This window comes from Numenius arquata, chromosome 7 (genome assembly GCF_964106895.1).
Source record: "Numenius arquata chromosome 7, bNumArq3.hap1.1, whole genome shotgun sequence".
Lineage (NCBI taxonomy): Eukaryota > Metazoa > Chordata > Aves > Charadriiformes > Scolopacidae > Numenius > Numenius arquata.
The window spans coordinates 62033305-62057602 of NC_133582.1; the positions used below are offsets into that span (position 1 = coordinate 62033305).

Genomic DNA, 24298 nt, shown 5'->3' on the forward strand with positions numbered 1-24298 from the left:
GATGCCGGTCAGGGAAAAGGTGCAAAGTGCAGCCTAATGAATGGTGAAGAACACGTGGATGGCGAAAAACAGTGAATTAACAGCTATAAAAGAGCACTCAAAGACGAAGAAGTCAGGCTGATGCATACGTTATTCTTCCTCATAACCCGAAGCGGAGCCTTGGCTCTGCGCAGCCTCCGTGCGTCCCTGGGATAACCAATGGGCTTTAAAAATGTCAACAGCGGAGCATTCGGGCAAACTGCAGCGTTAATCACGCAGCTCTGGGGAGGCATTTTGCCCCCCTGCGTCTGGCTCGGGAGTTAGAGAGCATTCATGTACTTTCATAAAAGGAGAAATGTCTTATTTTAGGGGGAATTCTACTTCCAGGTTCTCGATTTAAGATCAATTTAGAAAACAATAGGGAAAAAAGCCAATTGCATCTAACCTGTCTGCTTTTCAACCCAAATTAGAAAAATCTATTGAATTCTCACAATGTCTGTTTTCATGGCATAATCTTGCTTAATCGAGAAAGCCAAACAGAAGAGGTTGGAGCACAATTCAAAATTTAACATCAGGTCATAACCCAGAACCTTTTTTCACTTCAGCAAGCACAGACTTTTGCATCCAATGCTGAAACTACGCCAGGACTATTACGAGGACAAAGCAAACCTGTTATAAATATATTGCTCTTGCTCTCTTTAACCTTGCCTGCTGAATTGTGAGGAGCTAAGAAGAAAAGGAAAATACGCCCTTGCTGTTGAAAATTTGAGGTGTTAATTCTGCCAGAGACATCAGCGCCGCTTAACGCTGTGACCACTGCGAGTTCCGCTCTTTGGCACCAGGGACTTCTTCCAAGTGACCTTAGAGAAGCCCAAATTTTACTGCTGTTTTTAATAAACCTTGTTTCCTTTGCTAGTTTTTTTTTGTTAGGTTGTTTTTGGCGTTAGGCTTCTCGCTCCCCGGCTGAAGCCACCGCAGGTTTCAGTGGCTGGTGCTGGGTAAGGGGGGATTTGTCAGCAGCTTGTTTAATTTAGCCCCCAGAATTTACAGAACAGACAAAAAAATGCCGTAACACCCCTGTTTACTTATCAGGACCGTTTAATTTGCTCTGGGCAGTTCCAGCATCGTGGATGATACACACACACAGAGAAAATAACTTGTTTGCAGTTTTATTAGTAATGTACCTAAACTAGCCACATTTTCTCCGTCTCCATTCAAAGCATTAGGTAAAGAAGTCCACCACAAAAAGGCACATTAAACCCTCATTTTCCCAGTGGATTTACATCCAGGCGCCACTGCCATGGGGTCGGCGGGGCTCGGCAAAATCCCAAGGGACTGACAGCGGCTCCGACTGCTGGGTCGGAACCAGAAGGCAGGAGTGAGCCAAGATTTCTGACCTTCTGAACAGAAACAGGGCAACAGGAACTGCCCTCACAGAAAAGAGCTGCACTCTGAATTTGTTTTTAACAATAATTTATTCGGATTTGATCGACACTATGCAAAACGCACAGTGAGTACAAATAGTTGCTGGAAAGAAAGAATAACCTAAACCCTTTTTCTGAAGTACGATTTTCTCTTTGTCTTCTTTTTATTGCCTTTATAATTTACTCAAACTCAAAGAGAAGGATGTAATTATAAAACCTAATACTACTCGAGAACTGAATTATCAGTTGACTTCCCATAAAAGTTATCCTAGTACAAAAAATACAATTTCTTTTCATTGCTATAGTAAATTCAATCTAACAAACAGCAACTGATTGGGAGATAATGTTTTCTGTTACACTGGTAAGCTCTTTGCTTTCTCAAGTATCTTTTAAGAAGAACTGCAGCAACATGAAACACCTCGTTTTCTTCTGTATATAAAAAAGTGTTTTTTATTAAATACCTTTAAATAAATGAGTTTTTTTACAGAAAATGTCAAAAAAATGGAACATAAACAGGATACTTTGACATCACTGGTAAATAAAAACCCTAACTTACTCTTGAATATCCAATCCAAATACAATTTTAAAACCTGAGAAAATGCATTATAATTGTAAAACTAGGAATCTGCCATTTAGTCATTACGATACCCCTTAAAATGTATGGTTCATTGAAGCTCCGCAAGTTTCTCTTAATAGCAGCACTTAAGCTTTTATTTGAAACTTCGAATAGAGAATATACCCCAAGACAAGACCGAGCTGAGCCACTGCGCTTCCTCATCAGCCTTTAATCAGGCCCTTGACTTCTCCACCCACATCAAGACACATCTCCAGATCGAGAGTTAAAACCGGCACGTATTAACCGAGTATTGATTCTTACCTTCGTCTTCAGCTTCTGAATTTCAGCCTCTGTAACTGCATGTTTGATTTGCAACTAAAATGGAAAATATAAAATAAACAGGTGAAGTCACAGAGAGTACTCCAGTATTTTTACAGCCTGTGCTGCCAGTGGAATACCTCATTGCACAGCAGAAGGCCTTGGAGAGTGCTGCAGTGCAGTAGATTGTAAATTAAAATGTCTAGCTTGCAAAATGACTCAGTCTGTGCAACCTAATTAAAGATAGGATGCCGTCTAACCACTCATAATTTCAAATCAGAACATCCAATCTGTTTAGCAAAACCAAATGTCTTATGCTTAAAAGAAAAAAAAAAAAAAAAGAAAGATGTTATCCTGCTGGGCTTTGCTCCTCTCTGATGTGAGCGTGAAACACCTCCCCGTGCTGGCAGAGAGTCCCACCGCGCTGATTCAAGCAGGCACGTTACAAAAGAGCAAATATGGAAATAAGTGATTTAACAGCTCCAGAAGTCGGGAAAACCTTCAGGGAAGATGCCACATATTTACTTCATGCAAGAAAAAAGGTAAACTGATGCTCTCCTTCTCCACCACCAGCTGGAGTGACTCTGCTGCAGCCGGCCAGTCTCAGCTGAGAGCGGTTACACGGGGAACGGTAAAAACTGGGGAACGATGCTGAGGCACAGGAGATGATGCCAGTGGACTGACAGCCGGCAGGGTGGTACAGGCTGTGGGTGTATTACCAAGGAGGGTACCACAATAACAGCGGGTCTGTGCGGTGAAAGGGTGGGTGCTGGGACATGGCACCCTCCTGCCCACCTTCTGGGGGCATTTAATTGGGACTAACCCACATTATCCTGATGCTGGGCAGTGAATACTCAGTAGCTCTCTGAGTGTATCGAGCAGCACCCTGAAACATCTGTAGTTTCACCCCAAAGGTCTGCTATTTGCAGGCTCCACGAACGCTCTGAAGGACAAATCCACCCACAGCTCCAACAGCATAACCCAAATCCAGATGGAAATGATCACGCACCCAATGCTGCTCTGCACCCCAGTCCCCCCTGCTCTATTACTGAAAGCGAGCAGCACCTACAAACGCCTGCCAGGCCCCCAGACCTTAAAACTAAAGCAGTGTTTTATCTGAATCAGTGACTTCTGCGTGTTGGGTTGAGGGCAAGGGCCAAACCTGAGCGACAGCCTGAGCTGGCACCGCAGTGGAGACAAAGCCTTCCTCCATTATTTATGAATACCAGGAACAGTTACGGAAAAGCATGTTTTATGTGCGGGTTAATTCTCTTACAAGACTCACAGGGGCCTTTGGGAATAGTTTACGTTGAGCTAATGGAGTACGTGAGGGAGCTGTGCTGAACCAGAAATTGTCACCACCGGTGGAGCAACAGCTACATTCCTGAAGACCAGGCTGTTAGTAAAAAAATGTACAAATAATTCAAAAGAGAAGGAGAGGAGCAATTTTCAAAACAAGAGGAGCCATCAGGGAGCTGATGGCTACAAGTACCTGTGAGAAAGGCTGAGCTACTTTTGACATTCCCTGTTTATGGGACCTCTTGAACACTCTTCTTGTGGCACAGGACGCAGTTTGGTTTGCAAATCAGCCTTAACTCATCTAGCGAATAAACCTAGTCCTTTCTGGTGGAGAATTACTGACTTCAGGCTGGAAGGGATAAAGGAGACACTGATGCCACCAGTTCCATCTGAGGAACAGTTGAGGAATCTTCTTTCCACCCCTCACTTCTTGGTCATTCTCTGAAGGAGGCTGTCAGCACTTCTCATCCCCAGCATCATCTGTGACTCACGCTGAGTTTTTCACTTTGCATGGAAAAGCGTGACGAAGGGCTCAGTGAAAGCAGATCTAAGACTTCATTTCAAATGAGACCCGTCACTGACCAGAACCGCTTGTGGGAACGTGTAAAACACGCCGGTGTTAAGGGCAAGAAGTGGCCGGTGGTGCTGCTCCACCCAGCGGGCCAGGAAGCCGAGAAGGAGATAGAACTTTTTGTAATTCTACAGAGTAGAGGAAACTAAGGTGACACTTTAACTAGCATCTGCGAGAGGTAACTTGCAATTTTTGAGCTCCCTCAGTCCAACCTCTGATCTGTGATTTTCAGAGATTGTTTTTTCTCGCCATTCCATTTCTGTTAGTGGTGAAAAATTACAAAAGCACCATCTCAAAATGTAGTGGTGTTCACAAAGCGCCCAGGCCTTTGCTTAGCTCTGCTGCCTCGTTGTTTTGGAGTGAGATAAAAGCAGGGGAAGGACGGATGAGCCAGACTTTGCCCTTTGCAGAGTTAATAATGAAATCAAAAGGCCAAGTCTCAAAGCCTTAGGCTACCTGCTTCCAGTCCATTCCCATCTCCTCTGAAAATCCCACAAGCCAGTAAGCAGCACTTAAACAGCTTATTATTACATACAAATCAACCCCAAATTGTTGCATAAATGACAATCTGCTCAGGTACAGATGGTTTTAACAGTTATTTTTATATGCTCTGTTATTAAGTTAAAAAAAATGACTACTGAGTGCGCAGTGGGCTCATTGAATCAGTCCATGGTAGAGCAGATCCCACTGAGGCAGAAGGAAAAAGACACTTTCCTGCCCAACAGACAAACGTGGAGCTGGACATCTACTTTTGTCTTTTTTTTTTCTTATTTTTTTTAACAGAACTAATTACGCTTGCAGAATAGATGAGAAATACCAACATATTTATGGGTTAGACTGAACAACAGGCAAGGCCAATTGTTTGGCAAGCAAAACTAGCATCCATAATTAAGAAATTTTAAGCAAGTTTTCTAAAAGGGGAACAGAAATGCCTTATTCCATGTCCCATATAATGCCAGATAAATTCTTGGCAGATAAAATTTTTGTATTTTTTGTTTTGTAAGTCAACATAAAACTGTGAAGGCTTCATTTTAACAAAAGACATTTTGAATAATTTTTGGCACATTTCACTGAATTTCACTGAATTTTTTTTTTAGAGTTGGAAGGGACCATATAGATCATCTAGTCCAACTCCCCTGCTGAAGCAGGATTGCTTAGAGAATGCTACTCAGGACTGCATCCAGGTGGGTCTTGAAAATCTCCATCTTTGCATTTACTTTGCAAAGATGTCTTGAAAAGCTGATTAATTTTCTTCAAGTCTATAAAACCTTTTTTTTTTTAGAATACGATCTCGGGAAAATAGCTTGAATTCACCTAAGACTGCAAAAGGTAGCATGGGATGAAATGCTAATAAAAATTCGATACCTGGAGTATAGCGGGAAAGAAAATACCCAATGGAATCCAATGATCTCCATGAAAAAAATTATATAGTAATGTATTTCTTAATAATAATAATATTAATAATAATGATATTAATAATAGTAATCCATTTTCCATAGATTTCATTAAGATGTGAAATATAATACCCAATTCTCACATAAGATATCACTTCTCCCTACAGCTTTTGTCTCTCTTCAATGATCACGGCTAACACAAAGCTTCTAACTCTTTCTCACAAAGCAGTTAAGGAAAATCCGTCCCAGTTTTGCTGTTTCTCAGCCAGGAAAACAAGACTTGCAGGAGCAGAGTGATTCACCCCGGAATGCCCATCTCTCCTCTTGACTTGCATTCCAAAAGCAAGGCATTTCAAATAAGAGTGCTCTTAAAGTATTTGAGCACGTTTTTCATTGCAAAGAGTGAATTCAACTAATTAGGTCAAACTATTATGCTTAAAGATTATGTCCAACCCACTTGTTTAATACTTTTCATTAATCTTTTCAGTAAGAACAAGAAAGAACAGTTATTCTTTAAACACAATTCCAGAAAACACTGTGTGGGCTTGTGCAGCGTGATCGTGAACAAGTCCTCTAGTGTTGAAAGAATTCGGGGCTAATACCAAGAAAAATACATGTTCTCTGTAGCAGCCAACAAAACGCAGCTGTGTGCTGTTAAATACAATTGGCGAAACACAAGTAGGATGCTCCTAACAGCGGCAACTGCGGGGGCTCCTGAAAGAGCCCGCTCTTATCCAGGAGCATTTCACGTTTTCTTCTTGGGGGTCTCATCTACACCCAGGCTGGAGGATCCCAAAGTCCCTTGATCTGATCTCCTCTGCACCAACGTTTTGAGGCCATGAAATCAGACAGGTCTCAAGTACGGCAACAGCCCAAGCTGATGGCAACTTGATTCAAGCAGAGCTTTACAGGTAATTTATTCCAAGGTCAGTGTCTTGCCCATCGCTGCATCTGTGCTTTGGCATCGCTTTGAGAAAGCATCACTATGTATCACGCAAAGCATTAGAAACTCAAGTAAACTGCTCTGCTAATTTGCATGAGAACCTGGAACTTGAAATATGGAGTGAGGAAATTATCATCTCGGTAAACTAAAAAACTTCCAGGAAACAATGATGAATTGTAGGCCTCCAACAGCTGAAAAGGGCATCAGCAGAAAAGGGAAGGACAGGTTGCTTGGTGACTGATTACTTTCCATAGATTACTCTCTCCAGAGAGTTACAGCAACAACTATTCATAGAAAATAAAATATCTGGTTTGAGTGGAGGAAAGGGAAGGGGAGAGAATAGGGGAAGAAGCATAAAAACGGAGCCTCTCTATTTTAAAACTCCACTCTGGGCTCAAAAGGGCTCTGCTGCTCGAATATCCTATGAGCTCCTGGGTACTTCCACTCCCTCCATCTTCACTGCATTTTAAAAAGAGAAATGTTCTTTATTGTCATCACTCAGCCCATTACTGTGGGCTTAGATAAAGCCAATTGTTTCACGTCTTTATTTGCATCAGAATGCAGTGAAGTTCAGGAGTAAACCACATCAGAAGCACAACCCGAAGTACAGGAGAAATGCTTCTCAGTACTTTGGTAAGCGGAGTTACATGAATTCACTGAGCACAACAAATATCAGTGACTCCAGCCTCAGTCAGTGCAAATGATGCTACACAAACCCTAGAACCACAGAGGTTTGGTAAAACCCCAGCAATACCGAGTATACAACCAGCGAGAAATGAACTCGAGCAGTGAAGAGAAAAAACAAGCACTGAGCAATGAGGTAACTCGAAATCTAATTCCAGGGAGATTTTTCAGAAATATTTTCTGATCTATGCCTTACCTCTTTGAATTTGTGAGCGAGCTTGCCGGTGTCCACATCGCTGGGGGAGAACATGTCATCGTTTTCAGGGAGATCGAACACTTCAATGGCCATGTCACCTCCTGGAAGGATGGGTCCCATGTCTTCATCTTCTTCATCTGTAGCATATTCCCCTGTCTTAATTTTACAGCATTTAAGAAATTCCAGTTATCATCTTATTAAGCAGAACCCGTTCAAAGAGTAATTAAGCTAATTGTGCTGTGCGCAACTACAGCATACTGCGTATGAAAAAGGTAATCTTTTCCTTTCCCAGCACTTACGAATTCTACCAGACAAAAAAATACAACTCCACCGTAGTATTTCAGAACACTAAGAGAGAGGAGAAAACAGTAACTAAGAATTCAGTGCTTCAGCACAACTGGCTGTAGAGTTCAAGGGTTTTCATCCTTTTCCAAACCAGGCCCTCTCTTCCACAGGAAGACTTCTCCAAATTTATCTCAAATTTAAGAAGAAATCTTTTCCACACAGAAATAAAAGCAGAGTAGGACTGACTAGACCTTGACTGATCTTTTGTAAGCCCTCTGGAGGTAGTCAGTCTCCAGTGATATTCCACGCTGAATTTGAAAATCCCCTGGTTTGTTCTTTATAAACAAATAAACAAGAGAAAAGTCACAGCCCCCCCAGAACAACTGCAGCAGGAAAAAGAAACCAAGTGTCAGAGACAAGTTCAGAGACTCAAGTCAGAGTTCACTGAATTTTCACCCTGAATAAGGAGCTGCTTCTAGCCAGTTTTAAAACAAAAAAGCGTGTTTCTTGGGCCAGTAAACCACGAGATGTGAACAATTTTTTTGGATAAATAACACATAGAATCATAGAATGGGTTGGGTTGGAAGGGACCTTTAAAGATCGTGGAAAATTTAGATTTTCCTTTTTGAAAACCACTTAAGTTTTAAGAAATGAAGTCAAAACACACAGAAAGCATAGAATGATTTGGCAAAATCTTCTGATGTTAAAAGAACTATCAAAAAGAAGGTAAGTCAGCAACGTGCACGACCAATCCGTACCTTAAATGTCACTGTTAATGCAGGGCACTTCTCAGGAGAGCTCTCTGTCTCTATAAATAGGTAGTTACCTACTCTCCAATGAAATTAATGGTAAGTATTTAAATTATTTTACATACTTCATATGTATTAAGACTAAGAATCTCAGTAGTCTTCAACAAAAAAAAGCTAACACTGATTTTGGTAAAAGAATAGAACAGATGAGTTTAGTTAAAACTGATTCCTCCAAAGAGTTTAACTAAAAAGGAATGCTTCATACAAAAAGAAAAACGAACACGTACAAAGGACTACGCTATTTTGGGGAAAAATTCAAGAGCAGGCAATATTCTGCTGGCCTCGGGAGCCAGAGTCTTTGAAGACAGACATCAGGCAGCTTAAAACGAACACGAAGGAAAATCTTGCTTCAAATTGTACATAATGAGTGTCGATGGGCACAGTCGTTTTTTCCTCAATTAATGCAGAAAGTAGTCATCAAAGCCAAACAGTGCCGTTCGCTCAGGTAAACGCGACGGCAGGATGGCACAAACACATTACAGAGCACAGAAACAAACGGGACTTCTGCTTTTGTCTTCAAAAGAAAGGGATCTGATCTTATAATCACATGGAACACAAATTACAGGTTCAAAAGAACCGAGGTGTACTTTAAGGAAATACATGTCATAAACTACATGAAACGTACTTTCCCTTAAAAAATTCTCTCTGCTGGCTTTCGCTCCAGGTGAAACGAGGAGGTTGCTGACGTGCTATCACTGTCTTTGTGGTAAATCTGACAGCCTCGACGGAGGCTTGGATAGAGATCATTTTCTTGTCTATTCCCGCAGCATTGTGGCTCGAGATCCGTGTGACCGTGTTGTAAGAACTGTATGAAAATGAACAGGACAGCTTGACAGCTCTGAGACCGAGCAACTCCTGTGTAATTCTGTGCCACCTCGGCACGAAACTCCTTCAGGGATCCAGATAGTCCCAAATTTCATGCAGCCGGAATCACTGTCACTTCGAGGAAACAGACTCAAAAGGGTAGGGTTTTTTCTACATTTGCGGATATTAATTCAGACAGGGTAAACTGAGATTTTCTTGCCCAAAAGATGCCTTGCTTACCAAAGCCATAGACTGCAGGGCCGGTGTCTGGCACACAGCAACATCAACCCAACATCTACCCCAACACAGAAACGTGAGCCCGAAGTAGTAACGCTCGTATTTGACAGTAAATGGAGCAGAAGTGCTGGTGGTGACCAAAAATGTCCCTGAACTGTGTCTAATGTGCATTAGATCACAGCTTCCATCATGTCCATTGCCTGGGAATGGTGCAAGTGATGGGTGGTTACTGGGATGGCATCGCCAGGTGACAAAAAAAAAAAATAATATTCAGGATTGCTGCAGGTTCCCAATAAAATCTATTTGTGGTAAGTCTGTTAATTAAGAAAGGGAACATGTCTCATTGCAACCTTAGTAACTACGCACCAGCCACCTACTCTGAGAATAAGGTTTACCACCCTCCTCCCACATATATTTATGGCATCACGTAGTAAATGGGTAAGATCTTCAGTGATCTCAGTGGGTTTGAGAACTGAAGTACTGCATTTGTTCTGAAGCCTAATTTCTTCTCCTTCCAAAAGAGATTGATCTTCAATGATACTCTGGATCTCCGGTAGATGTCTTTTCCTTTCTTCCTTCTGTCCTCACATACAGCATAGAATCCCCCTCTGCACCGCGTAAGCTGATGGCCAAAAATCACGTCGTGGTCACAGAGGTGGCCATCGTCCTCGATGTAGCATTACGATGAGAAAAGATGCCCTGAGTCTGTTTATCACTCATCCTGCCTTGATTTCTCTCTATCATCCAAAGGTCATACCAACAGAAAACACTTCATGCATTTATTATTTTTCATGTTAAGTATTTATGTGGTGAATAGGGCTTGAGAGTCTGTGACCACTGAACTGCACGAGGGACAAGAAGAGACATCACAAGAAGTACCTGAGGACTTTCTGTGTGCTCATCCTTGTCCTCTTTCGTTACTGGTGACCATGCAAGTGTTTCTCAGTGCAGTAATGAAAGAGGACAAGGCTAGACTGAGCTGTCTCTTTTTCGGTTTGGAGGAGATGACAGAGTTCCTTCAAGAACTTAGTCAAGATCTTGAATTTTAATTCTAGACTAAACAGGCTAGAAGAAGACTTGCGTGTTTCTAGAGTTTGAGGAGGGAACAGAGAGGATATGGATTTTCCAACCTTCATGGTCTCGCACAGGCACATGTACCTATGCATCCCCAGTACAGATGAGGACATCTTTTATTTATGTGAATTAAATACGCACCTATGACAGGATTCATTCTAAAACACTGAAATATTTTTATTTTTAATATCAGTGGAAATTAAAGTGAGTGAAAGTATCACTGGGGTTCCACAGGATTTTTACTTAGTCTTCTGGGACACTTCTGATAGTTCTCACCTATTGCTAGTTTAACAGCGTGTTTCAAAATCTGAGCGTATCCTGATTTTATCTCAGAGTATTTTTTTTTTCTCTATTTCTATGTTTAGAAGCCTTCTCTCAGTACCTAAAAGAAAACTAAACTGAAATAAATGCATAGTATGAATTTTCCATCTCCTCTTCCCTACTGCCTCCTTCTGCAAATAAAAGAGAAAATCTGACCTGGGATGAGAGAACACCAACACATGGAGTCTGGCATTTCAAATAATATTATTGAAGACAACGGGAAATGAAGGTGGCTTGGGCTACGTGGGAGCGGTTTGTTACAGCAACTGCCTTTTACCTCAACCCAGCAGCTAAATCAGGGGGCAGACAGTCAGGAGTCTCTGAAAAACCCCTCTCATTAATCTTTGCAAGTATCTTGGTATCCAGGCATATTAGGAATTTTAGGAGAATGGGAAGAAATCATGGAAAATTTTCTGTATGAAGTTGATAGTTTCAAACCCTCTGTATTGGGGTACCAGGCGCTAATTGCGAACGTCCAGACCCCCTTCAGAGCAGGCAGACTCATTCTTCATCCTGCCGAGTATCTCGTCAACACACAAACAAAAAGCAGTGTGCGGATGGATGTGTCTTAACTGGAATTTTCAGAAAATTTCCTGATGTTCTGAGTTAAGAAGAATATCAATTCTTCTAGGAAAAAAATAGTCTCAAACTTCTTCAACTTCCTAAAAGTTAGAAGGCAGCTTTTACCAGTTTTCACAAAACTATTTTTTCAGTGCAGAAGCAAATCAGCTTAATTCCCTTATTTCAGACAAAGTGTATACCTTCAGGGGAAGAGCAATGATTACAGAAGTATCGACTAATTTGATATTTGCTCTTCTGGAACAAAACAAAAAGAGCTTTTAGGTAACTTTGCTCTTCCAAAGCATTTCACCATTGAAATCAGCAAAAAATCAGCAGCAGAGGTAATGGAGAGGGTGAGAAATATACTGCTGAGTGACAATTAACAAGCAGGAATTAGGGACAGAAACAGAACGTTAAAAACCAGCGAATAGTGGAATTCCAGGCAGTCCGCTACCTCGTCATCGTCCGCATCATACTGGGCGTAGTGCTGCTCCAGCAGCTCTCTCTGCCGCCGCTCCTGCTCCAGGGTCTGGCTGATGAGCTGGGCCACCTCGCTCACTTGTCCCGGCTTCTCCCGCCCAATTACAAACCTGTACAAAACACCAGCGAGAAAAATATTACTCCTGTGGTTTTACCAAAGTTCTGGGGTTTTAGCACTGTCTTGTACAGGGGGTAGCCTTTTTCTCCCAAGATCATAGAATCATAGAATTGTCTGGGTTGGAAGGGACCTTTAAGATCATCGAGTCCAACCATCAACCTAACTGACAAAACCCATCACTAAACTGTGTCTCTAAGCACTATGTCAACCCGTCTTTTAAATCCCTCCAGGGATGGTGCCTCAACCACTACCCTGGGCAGCCCATTCCGATGCGCAATAACCCTTTCCGTGTAAAAATTGTTCCTAATCTCCAATCTGCACCTCCCCTGGCACAACTTGAGGCCATTTCCTCTTGTCCCATCGCCTGTTCCTTGGGAGAAGAGACCGATACGTGGCTGTGAAGGTTTGAGATGGGTTCTGCAGATGGTATTTGCCAGAGGGACGCTGTGTGCGAGGCCAGGAGTGACCAGACCACGGCAGGGGAAAAAAGAAGTGACCGCTAAAGCCTTCACTCCAAACTTCAGTAAAAATGAATCTCTGAGTTTGAGCTGTTCAGGCACAAACCCAGAGCGGGGCAATTTTTGAAAAAAGTATCGTCACTTCCATTCCCTTTAGAGCAACCCTGAAGCCCCCAGAGGAGCAGATGCTTGGTAACAGCACGGACGCCCTTTGGGCAGCTCTCGGTGAGAGGAAGACGCGCTGGGGTAACCTCTCTCCATCCTGACTTAGAAGACATTTCTCAGCTTTTATATTTGCCTTCCTCCTGCCTATAACAGAGAACCTATTTCCACATTTTAAGGTCTGGCAGACATTATTTCCCTAATTTTGGCCGCATTTACATCTTTCATTTATTTCATGTTGCTAAGGAGCGTTTTTCCCCACGCTTATCTATTGCTGAGCACTGGGAGCACAGTTCTTTGGCATAACAAAACACAGGGGCAGTGCCTCTTTCTTGGTTGAGACTTACAGGACCTGCTTCCCAACCCTGCTTTCAGCAAGAAATTCAGAATTGACTCGGATTCACTGTTTTTCAGCATAGTGGCATAACCGTAATTAGATATTTTGCTATCTATAGCATTAATGATAAAACCCCATTACACAGCACCAACACTGTAAGTGACTGAACAAAAGCACAATTTAAAGATGTCAAGCTGAAGGGATATTTTCTTAGCACGCCAGAGAGACAATTAGGTAATTACAGGTGAAAAAAGTATTATGCAGAGCTGAAAAGCATGATGAGGTGACGCTGAGACACTGCATATGGTAAATTATTTGTTTCCACAATATTTGGCTGAAATGACTAATTCAATTTACTACCGGAAAGAGAGGTAGAAATGTACATTATATCCCATGTAAGAAAATTTTCTGCCTACACTGCTAAAGTCGTTTGGGATTTGGCACCCGTGTGTAAGCCAATGAGTGACAGACCCTGAACCCATCCCTGTGCCAAATAGTTTGTCAGACTCTATGAACTCAGGCACTACAGACAGAAATACAATTTGGAGATTATTTCAACATCATCAAAATATCCAAGTCAATAATTCCTTTGAAATAATTCGTTTGAAATACTGACACAGGGTGCTCTGAAAAGAATTTGCGAGACAGTGTCTTAGTGCAAAAGCACTAACAGAAAATACAGCAGAAATTAGAACAAAACCAAGGAAACAGCATCAACACTTTAATCCTGATCGAACCAGATCCCGGTCTGGCACTCGCATCCTGCAATTATGAAATATGACATTGCTTCTCTGTAATGATAAACACCTTGGGCTGAAAGAAAAAGAAGGTTTCTTCAGGGCCCCCATGCTTCCTCTGTCATGCACACTGACTCACCCGGATCCTGCTTCCCCTGAACTTTAATTTTACAGCCAAGTATTAGGAAGACTAAACCAGCCGTGTTTTCAGTCTCAGCTGGGAGGAAGAACGAAGTTTTGATATTACTACACGAAGTAAAAAAAGATTCAACCCACATTTGCTGTGCATCTGTCCCCTCAACATAAAAACAAATTAAAAGACAATATGCAAAAAACTGCCCACTTCTGTTGCAAAAAAACACCTTAAGCAGCGTTATGCATGGGAGTAGCATTTATACACAGCAGAGAGAGCATCACGCTTGTGAACACACGAGGGAGATGAACACACCAATGGGGGGAATCAGGGAACCACGCAAAGCGATGCAGATACCGTATTCCCCCCTGCCCTCTGCCTGACACTTCCCCTCCCTCGGGAAACACCAGACTCGAAATATTTCACACAATCATTTTTGTATCCTGAGAACCCGGAACAGCCAATATGTAACGCACCTGATAACTCCTCATTACTTAGGAGTGGTTTGGACACGCTGGATGGCACTGCCATAGCGTTTTCATACAGACCAGCGAGTTTAGGTAGGAAGTAAAAACGTTAAGGCTTATTAATTGAATTTTTCTTCTCATGCCAAGGCCACTCAGAGTTTACTGGGATGTGATTTAAAAGGCTTGCATCATATGTCAAAGTGATATTCCTCAATGATACCTGAAGCTGTTAGATGATACAGGAATACAAGCCTCAAAGCAATGACAAAGTATAAAGCACATGTTTTCCAAAACAGAAATAAGCAAAGGATGTTTTATTTTCCTACAATTTACTGCTTTAAAGTGAGATGTTTCTAAAGCGTCTGAAAATAAATATTTGGAAGCATTCGCTCTACGACTCATGTCGGTTGTAGATACAGGATTGTGAATTTGCAAAATGGGACATTGCGTTTGCCAACAATTACAGTTTCTACAAACCTTTGCCCTGTTACATTCCATGACCTTAAGAATATGAATCTAAATAAGGTTTAACTTGCAACTAAAATAAACCACAAATTATAAATTTATAATTTAAAGAGAGATGAATAAATATTTCTTTCTTCCAAAACCATAAAGCAGAGGCAGTTATTAAAATGCTAAGCACGAATTAGATCTTTACATCTAGAATGGCTTTAAATACAAGAACTATCATAATCTGAAGTGTTTAAATACGAAAAAGAGACATAAGGTTGTGATTCACTGACCAGAAAATTAGTCACTGAACTGTAATATGCACACTTCAACAAAGTGGCTAATTATGTATTTCGCATCAATCTGGCTCGCCAAAATTAAGCACATGCATTTCAGCCTTGATTAATTAGTCTCAAGGGCCAAAAGTATTATAACAAAGAACTGTAAATTCTACCAGCGACAATATATTTCAGGAGCTGGTTATCTTTCTGGATATGAGACAAATGAGGGTTTTAAAGCCTTTAAACTCCAACACAATAATAAATTATTAAAGCCACCAACTGCAAAATAAACCCCAGTGAATCTGCAAAACTGAACTACAGCCCAAAACTGGGCTAAATCTCAGCCACTACTGATCATTTCTGATGTCCACAAAAAAACAAGAGAGGAGAGAACCTCGCAGAGGAGCAGGGCATGAGCCTACCTCACCATCCACAGGTACACACCATCTACCTCCATTACCAGCTGCGAAATACTCTCTTGGGTTGCGGTTAAAATAAACAGGGACAGAGCCAGGAATATAATTAACATCTGACTCTATCTTGGATTTAAGAAGATCTTAAAGAATACAGCATCTGGAGAAACCGAAAATGCAACTGCAGTGTTGGTGGTGAAGAAGAGCATTCTGCTGAAACTGGCAGCGACTCCTGCCTCTCCTGCCACCAGTTAATCATTTTACAGCACACCTGACACAGGGCTTTCTGCGCGTTCCCAGCTTTTGTTAAATGAGGATCTGCAGAACTGGGCTTCTTGAAATAGCAAAAAATAATTTATTGGTTTTTTTACCAACCAGGGGAAACAGAAACATTATTGTAAGAGTTAATTAAATTAAGAGACATTTTCATTTTGAAAAGAACTTTGGTATTAGAAAAACGTGTGGAGGCACTAACTCTGGGACACAAAACTAAAGATCTGCAACAGGGATTTTTAGTGATTTATTCTCAGTGAATGGCTGATCTTAAAAGTACTTTCGGCATTAGATGCTCAGTTAAAAATAATTTAGCATGGATTCCTTAAGTTCAACAAAAAACAAGTAAGAATTGACTCCTCCTAAGAAATAAAGAATGGGTTTTTTGCTGCAACACTACTAAAATTTTTTTTCTTCTAACCTTTCCTAAAACATAGTTTGGTCAATCAAAAATGTACAGTAAAGTTCATTGTATTTGGGGGAGTTTTACAGATGGTTTTTAATAATGGTTCTCCTCTGAGCTCTAAAGCATACAGCTGCTTCTGCTACCATTTATCTAATTTATTTCAAGATGTCTTCAATTACGGACCCTGGCTGCTTCCATTAGGATAATAGCCATATAATTAATCCAAAGTGCTAGCAGTGGTGTGAACCCCGTAAGAAAGCAGGTTTATTTAGTTACAGGTTTTCAGGAACAAGATTGAGCTCCTCGAGGTCACTGACTGGAGGTGAGGAATCCACAACCTATGAGGCTGCACTCTGTTTCCTCAGGTAAAATTATCCCAAACACAGGAGTCATAACAACTCTTTCAAACACTGAGTAATTTCATTGGGGAGGGAGCTCTGGTCCACCCTGATCCCCTCAATTCAAAGCTGGGCCAACTTTGTCATGACCTTGATCAGTTTGGAATCTAATGATGGGATGTGACCTGTTCCGACATTTGAGAAACCTCATAGTATGGTTTTTCCGGTTGAAAATATATAGTTATAATTTCCCTCACTGCAACTTGTATTCATTGCCTGTTATCCTGTCACTGCACAGAGAGTATAAAGAATGTGGGTTCACCCTTTCCCCTTATGGGATGGTACTGAGAGAGAAGACTTCTTCTAGAGAAGACTGAGGGGGGATCTGATCAACGCCTATAAATACTTAAAGGGTGGGTGTCAGGAGGATGGGGCCAGTCTTTTTTCAGTGGTGCCCTGGGACAGGACAAGAGGAAATGGGCACAAACTTAAGCATAAGAAGTTCCATCTCAACATGAGGAGGAACTTCTTTCCTGTGAGGGTGGCAGAGCCCTGGAACAGGCTGCCCAGAGAGGTGGTGGAGTCTCCTTCTCTGGAGGCATTCAAAACCTGCCTGGACATGTTCCTGTGGGACCTGCTCTGGGTGGACCTGCTTTGGCATGGGGGTTGGACTAGATGATCTCCAGAGGTCCCTTCCAACCCCATATCATTCTGTGAGACATCAGTGAGATGCCTCATACCCCATTCTCCTCTTCTTCAGGCTGAAGATGCTCTTTCCACCTCTTCCCAGGGTGTTTCCCATGCCCCTGCTCTCCAGCTCCCGGTGTCACACGGGGCTACTGAGGACCTCTCAACAGCAGCCCTGTCCGTTTGCCCATCAAACCTCATATAAAAGCTTGCTAAAACCATGCCTTCTGTCTCACGCCTGTAAATCCTCCAGCCCTCCCCGGCACCTGGGACAAGCGTGTGCACAGTAATCTTGAAAGCCATTAGCCAAAATCTTTTAAATAAAGATTCCTTTATACAACTTACTCTCCCAACATATAATTTCCTGTCCAAATGTGCAAATATTTGAAGAAATAACTTGCTATAGAATTCAAATTAGCAAGATCTCAGGACACAGGGGTTACGTTTATTCCAGTAAATTAAACAGTACCAGGGAATGCTCCTAAGGACTAGGAATTGATGTTCGCCCTATTAAATCACTGAAATATTCTGGAACATTAAGTTCAGCGTGCTGCTCCTGGTAGCCTTATAGAATGACTATCGGCGCTCGTGGGACTTCTTTGCAGAGATCAGAAAGAAGAAACCAGCTCTATTATCTTTAGTTTAACCACAGTGGAACGAACAGGAGAAATTCAGGCTATTTTGGTACAAGAGACCACACGTTTAGTTTCTGCGGCTCTGTGATCCAGGTGTATCAAAGAAGCAGAATGTGCACGAAGCACACGTGGCTTCTCACGCAGCCCTTCACCAATCCCAGCCTGGCAATCCGTACTTTTCTTTCCCCTTCTTTTTTTCTCTCTGGCTCTGGCACTTGGATTACAGGAATAAGAAACAGACAAGGAAAGGAAGAATAAAACCATCGCCCGCAGCCGGAAAAAAAGGACATCATCCAGCTCTGGGAATCCGACAGGGAAGGTGGTCCACCCTCATGAGATGGGGTGAGGAATGAGCTGAAGAAGAAATAAATGACACATCAAGTTGGTGTTAATTAAGAAGCAAGTATTTTCACTTCTCGCCCTTTAACTGCTCCTTGTATAGAACTATCTAAGAAAAAAATGTAACTTCATTTTTGTCTGAAAGATTGCATCTGCAGTACAGCCAGAGAGAAAGAAATCAGGCTGAGAACTGAGAGTGGGAGTCGAGACAAAACCCTGCTTTGAATTAAAACCATCCAGGGAAGAAAAAACACAAAATGCTAATAAATTATTCTTAAAACAGAGAACAGTTAAGAGTGGAAAGCCCCAGGGTCTGACAGTTACACTGCTATTTTTAGAACCTACTCTTCAATGATCTTGAAGATTAATTAAACATGGTAAAATTTGCTAACTAATTAGATTCTTTATTGAGATGGGAAGATTTTGAGGCATTTCAGCCAAATTTAATGAAACAAAAACTGGTAAACTCCCTGGTAGGTTAGAATTAACACAGTTACTTTGAAGGTGGTGCAAACGATGAGAAATAGAACAGGTTTTGCACAGGTTCGAGGTGGTTCCCTGAAAACTCAAGAAGTGGCTCAGAAAGCACCGTGTGGCGCCTGGCAACAGCTGGGGAAGCCCAGAAAATGCTTCGTCACATTCACACGGCGGGTACGGGAGGAGGACACGGAATTCAAAATTCGCCTCTCCAGTAAAACACTGAATTTGGTTAAAGCAGTGCTGATAAAAGCACACAAGCAGCAATTGAAGGACTGGGATTTTCCAGTCCAAGCACAAGACCCCTTGTACTCATCACGCCATAAATCCTCCTCCGTCCCTGGGACCCTGCTCCCCCCAGAGCTGCCTGGGAGCAGCCCCCACTGAAAGCCCCCGTATTTGTCCCAGGTCGGACAGAGACAAGGTGAGTGCGGTAAAAGGATAAAGTTTCCTCTGTAAAAGAAAAAAATAGAATTTCCCGGAGGTATACAACTCTGCCAGTGAGCTCTCTCTGGTGAAGACATTAGGGTCCCCTGAAACTTTTCATTATGACGAAGAACAGGGGTAAAGAGTGGGGTCACACACCCCTCAACACCACCCAAGCAACCTCCAAGCAGCAGGTCTGCTGCTCAGCACCAGGGTTTGTGAGACCACAGGTTCTGTGGCAGGATGACCCGGGAGAAGCTCCGCAACAGGACAGGATTCCCGCTCTCAAGCTGCCTCCTCATCCTCTTTCATGACTGTAGGCACCACCGGGAAACCTCAGGCTGATGGATTACACCCTGAATGTGGTCAGGAGAAGCACAGAACAATTAGGGATATTAGTCTGGCGCTGCCCTCGGACCGATCCATTCATCTCAGAGCAGGGGCGACACTCAGCAAAACTGAAAAACACAACCCATTTCAACAGCAAATCCCTCCGGTATATAACCAAATGCCGAAACCCCCGAATATCGGATATTAGTAAACTAAATAGTTAAGCAAAATTATGAAGAAGACTTGATATTTACATCAATTGAAATAGCATTCCTAGTTGCATTTGCCAGATTAGAGTCACGAGGACATTAATTCTCATCCCTGAAAACAGAAGCTGATTCCCAGCTGAGATTATGGAAAAATTCCCCCTCCTCCCTTTCTCTCATAGGCTACCAGAGCACAGCTGGTGGGTGCCAACTGTCTCCATACAAAACATTGCAAGAAAGAATAACTGAATTCATTATCATTGGAGAAGCCGTATCGGTTGGGTCAACGATCTTCCATTATGGTATGACAGCTCTTCTGAACAGTCCAATACTTCAGACAATGGATAATATAATCATAGATGCTCATATTTACTTGTTTTTTCCCCTCCCTCACCTTCACCTAGAACAGTTCAAAAGGTAAAGGCCACGTCTTCGTTTTCCCAGATTCCTTACTGTGGCAGCTACAGACAGCCTGGATACATTTTTCTGGCAGAAACACTGCAAAAAATCTATTCTAGGTCAACGACTTCCACTGTCGGGATCATTCAAAGTGCTCAGAAGGCTCAAAGGAGAAAAATAAACCCCTAAGTATTGGTATTATGCAAGCTCCCTGAAGAGGTGTTGCCTGCATTTATGGCAAAGAATTAAGAAGTAGCTTTAATGTCATGCTGCTCATGAAAGTCCTTTCTTTGCGACTGATCTCACATCCTAAATACTTCAGCAAAAACCAGAGTGTGCTTTGACTCGGTGAAGGACAAAGCGACTGTGTCTATGTGATGCTGTGGGTCTTTCCGAGCTTTTTTTCTCCATGAAGTTTTAAAGGAAGCAAAAATAAGAGGAGTTGCACCAAATTCTCTCCATTCCTTTCTTCTAATTAGACATATACACTGGTGAGAGGCTGCTGACCACACAGTATGGCAGTGTGCATGTAGATAATGATACATCCGTTTTATATAATAATATTGTCATATATTATAATTCATATTATCATTAAATTATAATATGTGATAATATTATCAAATAAAACATTTGATTTAATTTCTAATTTAATATTTTTATGACTTTTTAAATCTAATTGTGACACTAATACACTGGATCATTTTTCTTGTGAAAGCTCAGCATCTGAACCTTACTTATAGGGGAAAATGCAGCTTCTCACACATCTCTCCTTGAGAAATGAGACCTGTCTGAAGGCAACGATCCCTGTCCCCAGGATACACACTGCAGTTGGCAACGTGAGCTCAACAGCAATGAAGAAATACTTCTAACAGGCCTCTATTTTATGACAAAAGGGTGTAGATTGCAACCAGCCTGGCTGTAATTTACTGCCCGAGAGAAGATTCTGGGAGCGTTCTGTGTGAAAATCATTTCATGTTTCTTCCTTCCTCCAAACCCATTATTCCTCCATGGAAGCAAGTACTCAATTCCGTAACTTACGCAACACTAATTACACAAACTGAGCCAATTATAAATGTATATAATACATATGTTTTATGTGAGTGCTTTCTTTTTTTTTTTTTTTTTTTTTTTTTAACTAAACCATGAAACACAAAATATACATAGCATTTGCTTTGTGGACTGCAACACCCATAGACATGATTCTCTGTCATAAGGATTTTATGTTCGAAGGTCCCAACTCTGCTGAAAACCTAATAAAGTACATACTCATTTTTACAGTCAGCTCAGCAGGAATACTCCCAGCACATGTGAATCTTTGCAGATATGAGACTGATGTAGCTAAAACTGTAAATGTTATACAAAAATATACTCACCTGTAATTACATGACAATTTCTAATCATTTTTTCATAAATAACCTCTTTCAAATAAAACCTTGATCAATCACCCCCAAGATTCTCTGCATAATCTGCATCCCAACATTATCCCGTAACGTTGGGAGGGATGAGCTATGGAATTACCGTGGAAATGAACGGGCCAGGATGTAACACCACTGTCGGAGGGGGACATCACGTATTATCACCTGTAGTTTAGTCACAGTTCTAAAGTAGCCAGCCCCAAACTCATTAATTAAGGAATTCAGCTGCACTCACTGGAGAGGACTCCGAGAGAGAACCGAAGGGTGGCCACAGAATGGCTGTTGCTTTGCAATATGCCAAAGATATTTTTGGATTTATTTGGTAGAGTTAAACCTTTGCTGAACTTAAGCTATTAAACAGAAAAGCTAGGTGACTGCATAGGTTTTTAAATGGCAAAACAGTTAATTTCTAAGGAAATGCTATTCTTATTAATTTACAAACATTTTACAGCCTTGTATCTACATTAGTTTAGAATTTTACTTGTGGTACATGTTACATTTTCGAGTACATCTGACCAACACCCCCAGCCTGCGTTGTTCCAGCCACAAGAAACAGTTTGAGGCCCATGGAGATCTAGGCCAGTGAAGTGTCCTCTTCTATGGGCAATTTCAGCTTGCTTCAGTGGTGATATTTTAAAAAATTTAAGCCAGAAAAAACATCTGTGATACCACAGCTCATCCCTGTCTCGGGATAAAAGCAGAGAGGACAGCGAGAGGCCAACGAGCTCTGCTTCCACCCGGGCACACTGTGAAATACGCCAGGGCATCTTAAGGATTCAGTTTTTATTTTCCTCCTACAACACTCACCTGACTTTCCCTTTGGTGTTTCTAAGAACAGTCGCAGCAAAATTTTGCGTAACACCAACCAGACTGATGCCATCGACTTCCACAATCTGGTCATTCACTTGGATCCTTTCAGGGGAAAAAGCACAAATATATAAACAATTGTGTGAATTCTCGGTGAATTTTCAGCAAAACTTAGCACACAGAGATCTATTCGGTTTGATAGTAAACAAAGACTTTAAATAAGAACCCGGTCATAAAATGACCGAGGTAAATATGCAAAGGCATCACTCCTTGCACACAGACACCTGATAAATCCAGCCTCAGAGTTACCATCACAATTAGTAGCATCGGTCACCCAGCCACCTCCCTTGCATATAAATACAGCAACACAAACTCAGCAATTTGTCATATGACTTAAATTAAACACGGTACTTGAACAGTTCTTGTATCATTCTTTCCTAAGCCAGGCCTGAAAAACAGCCTAAGACATAGCTCTGGTATTTCAGGCTAATGGGAAAAAAATGCAATATTTAACTAAAACAACCTGGTCATGTGCGGAGAAACGAGCCTGTGCACCAGCCTGAGTTGTGACCTACTCTCCTAAAATATTTCATCTAACTTGCTCCAAAAAGATGAATTCCCAGTCTAAGTGTCATCTTTGTCTTGCTGCACACAACAATAAGACCTCGGACTGTTTTAATGAGGACTCTCTCTTTGAACCCAAACATCTATTTACAGCCGATACCCTGTCGATGCAGGAAACATCAGGGGGAACACAAAACACGCTGCGTTTATCTGAAGCCAGCACTGCTACGAAATCCCTGAAGCAGGCGCTGGACTCATCAGGGTTACGAACGCTTGGAAGGAGGACTATTACTCTAAATGTCCTCTAGAAATGCACAAACTCCTATAGTTTCAAATTTTTTTAAAAAACCCAAACACATTCAGAACTAGTCAAAGGGAGCAATTTTCAAGTGTTTTCATGGATGCTACTGACCCAAACGATACAGTTCACAAAGGCACCAAGAAACTGCTGTGAAAAAATCCTATTTAGCCGATATGAAAATACCTAAAATAAGGTATTTAACATCATAGGATATCTTTGTGCTAAGACTTCTTTTCAAAGAACAACAGAGGCTTCAAAAGAGGGCTGAATGATTCTGACTCGGAGCACTAATGTCTCTGCCAAGTCTGAGGCAACGCTTTGCAGTTCGACACGTGTTCGAGCAGCATCTTCAGTTCTCTGGGCTCCACTGATGAGTAAGAAATACAAGATTTATTCTTTGGCAGCCTCACACCACAGAATGTCACCGTGTTCTGGGCAGGGTCTCCCTTCTGTATACAAGAAGCCTTGAAAAAATGATCTTTCTGTTATCTTTGTGACACCCTATAAAGTCCTGTCTTGGAAATCATATCGGGCATTTTAATCTCAGAATTTTATTCCAGTTTACACTGAAGCATTTAATAAATACACCAATCACATGAATATTTATTGTATTTGGGTACTGTAAAAGTTAATTAGGTTATTTTTTTACTTTGGCAAACATGAGGTGCAGTCAGACGGCCGCAGGAGTTCCCAGAGAAGTTTAAGCTGGTGCCCAGTTGAATGGGAAGCTCCCAGTCACTTGGCTGAAAACTAAATAGGGGAAGAACAGATTCCTTGTTGATGGCCATTACCTACAACACTTTACATCCTCCTCTACACAGCATTCATGCAGATACGTAGTTATGGTACTTCAGGTGATGAAATGTCACGATAGAGAACTGTTGCCTGCAGCTTCCCAAGTGGCTCCATCTTCACCTACTGCAATTCAGTAGGTGTGCAATTCAGCAGTGCGGTTCCATTTGTCCTTCGGGCATATTTTCTACCTCCTTCTTTCTAGTTTGTACAGCTCCTGAATTCATTTCCAACTCTTATTTTTATGGCAATTGTTCTACAAACTCCCTCTCTTTCTATACATACATATATTTTAATTATATATAAGCATACATATGTATCAAATAACATACAATTAACATACTTGTTATTCAAATGATATAATTACATGTAATTAAAAAAGAAGTTTCTTGCTTCTATCCTCTCACAGGCA

General features: G+C 41.6%; 1 protein-coding gene across 3 annotated transcripts in view; it reads right to left on the reverse strand.

Annotated features, from left to right (window-relative positions):
• PPP1R9A (protein phosphatase 1 regulatory subunit 9A) overlaps positions 1-24298 on the reverse strand; it is a 111111-nt gene that overhangs the window by 21334 nt on the left and 65479 nt on the right. For all 3 annotated transcript variants that reach the window (XM_074150809.1, XM_074150811.1, XM_074150810.1), the window contains exons 4-7: positions 22230-22334; positions 11910-12045; positions 7365-7520; positions 2281-2334 (exon numbers count right to left, since the gene is read on the reverse strand). In XM_074150809.1, the coding sequence (XP_074006910.1) occupies positions 2281-2334; positions 7365-7520; positions 11910-12045; positions 22230-22334 (451 nt within the window). The remainder of the gene's footprint in view (positions 1-2280; positions 2335-7364; positions 7521-11909; positions 12046-22229; positions 22335-24298) is intronic.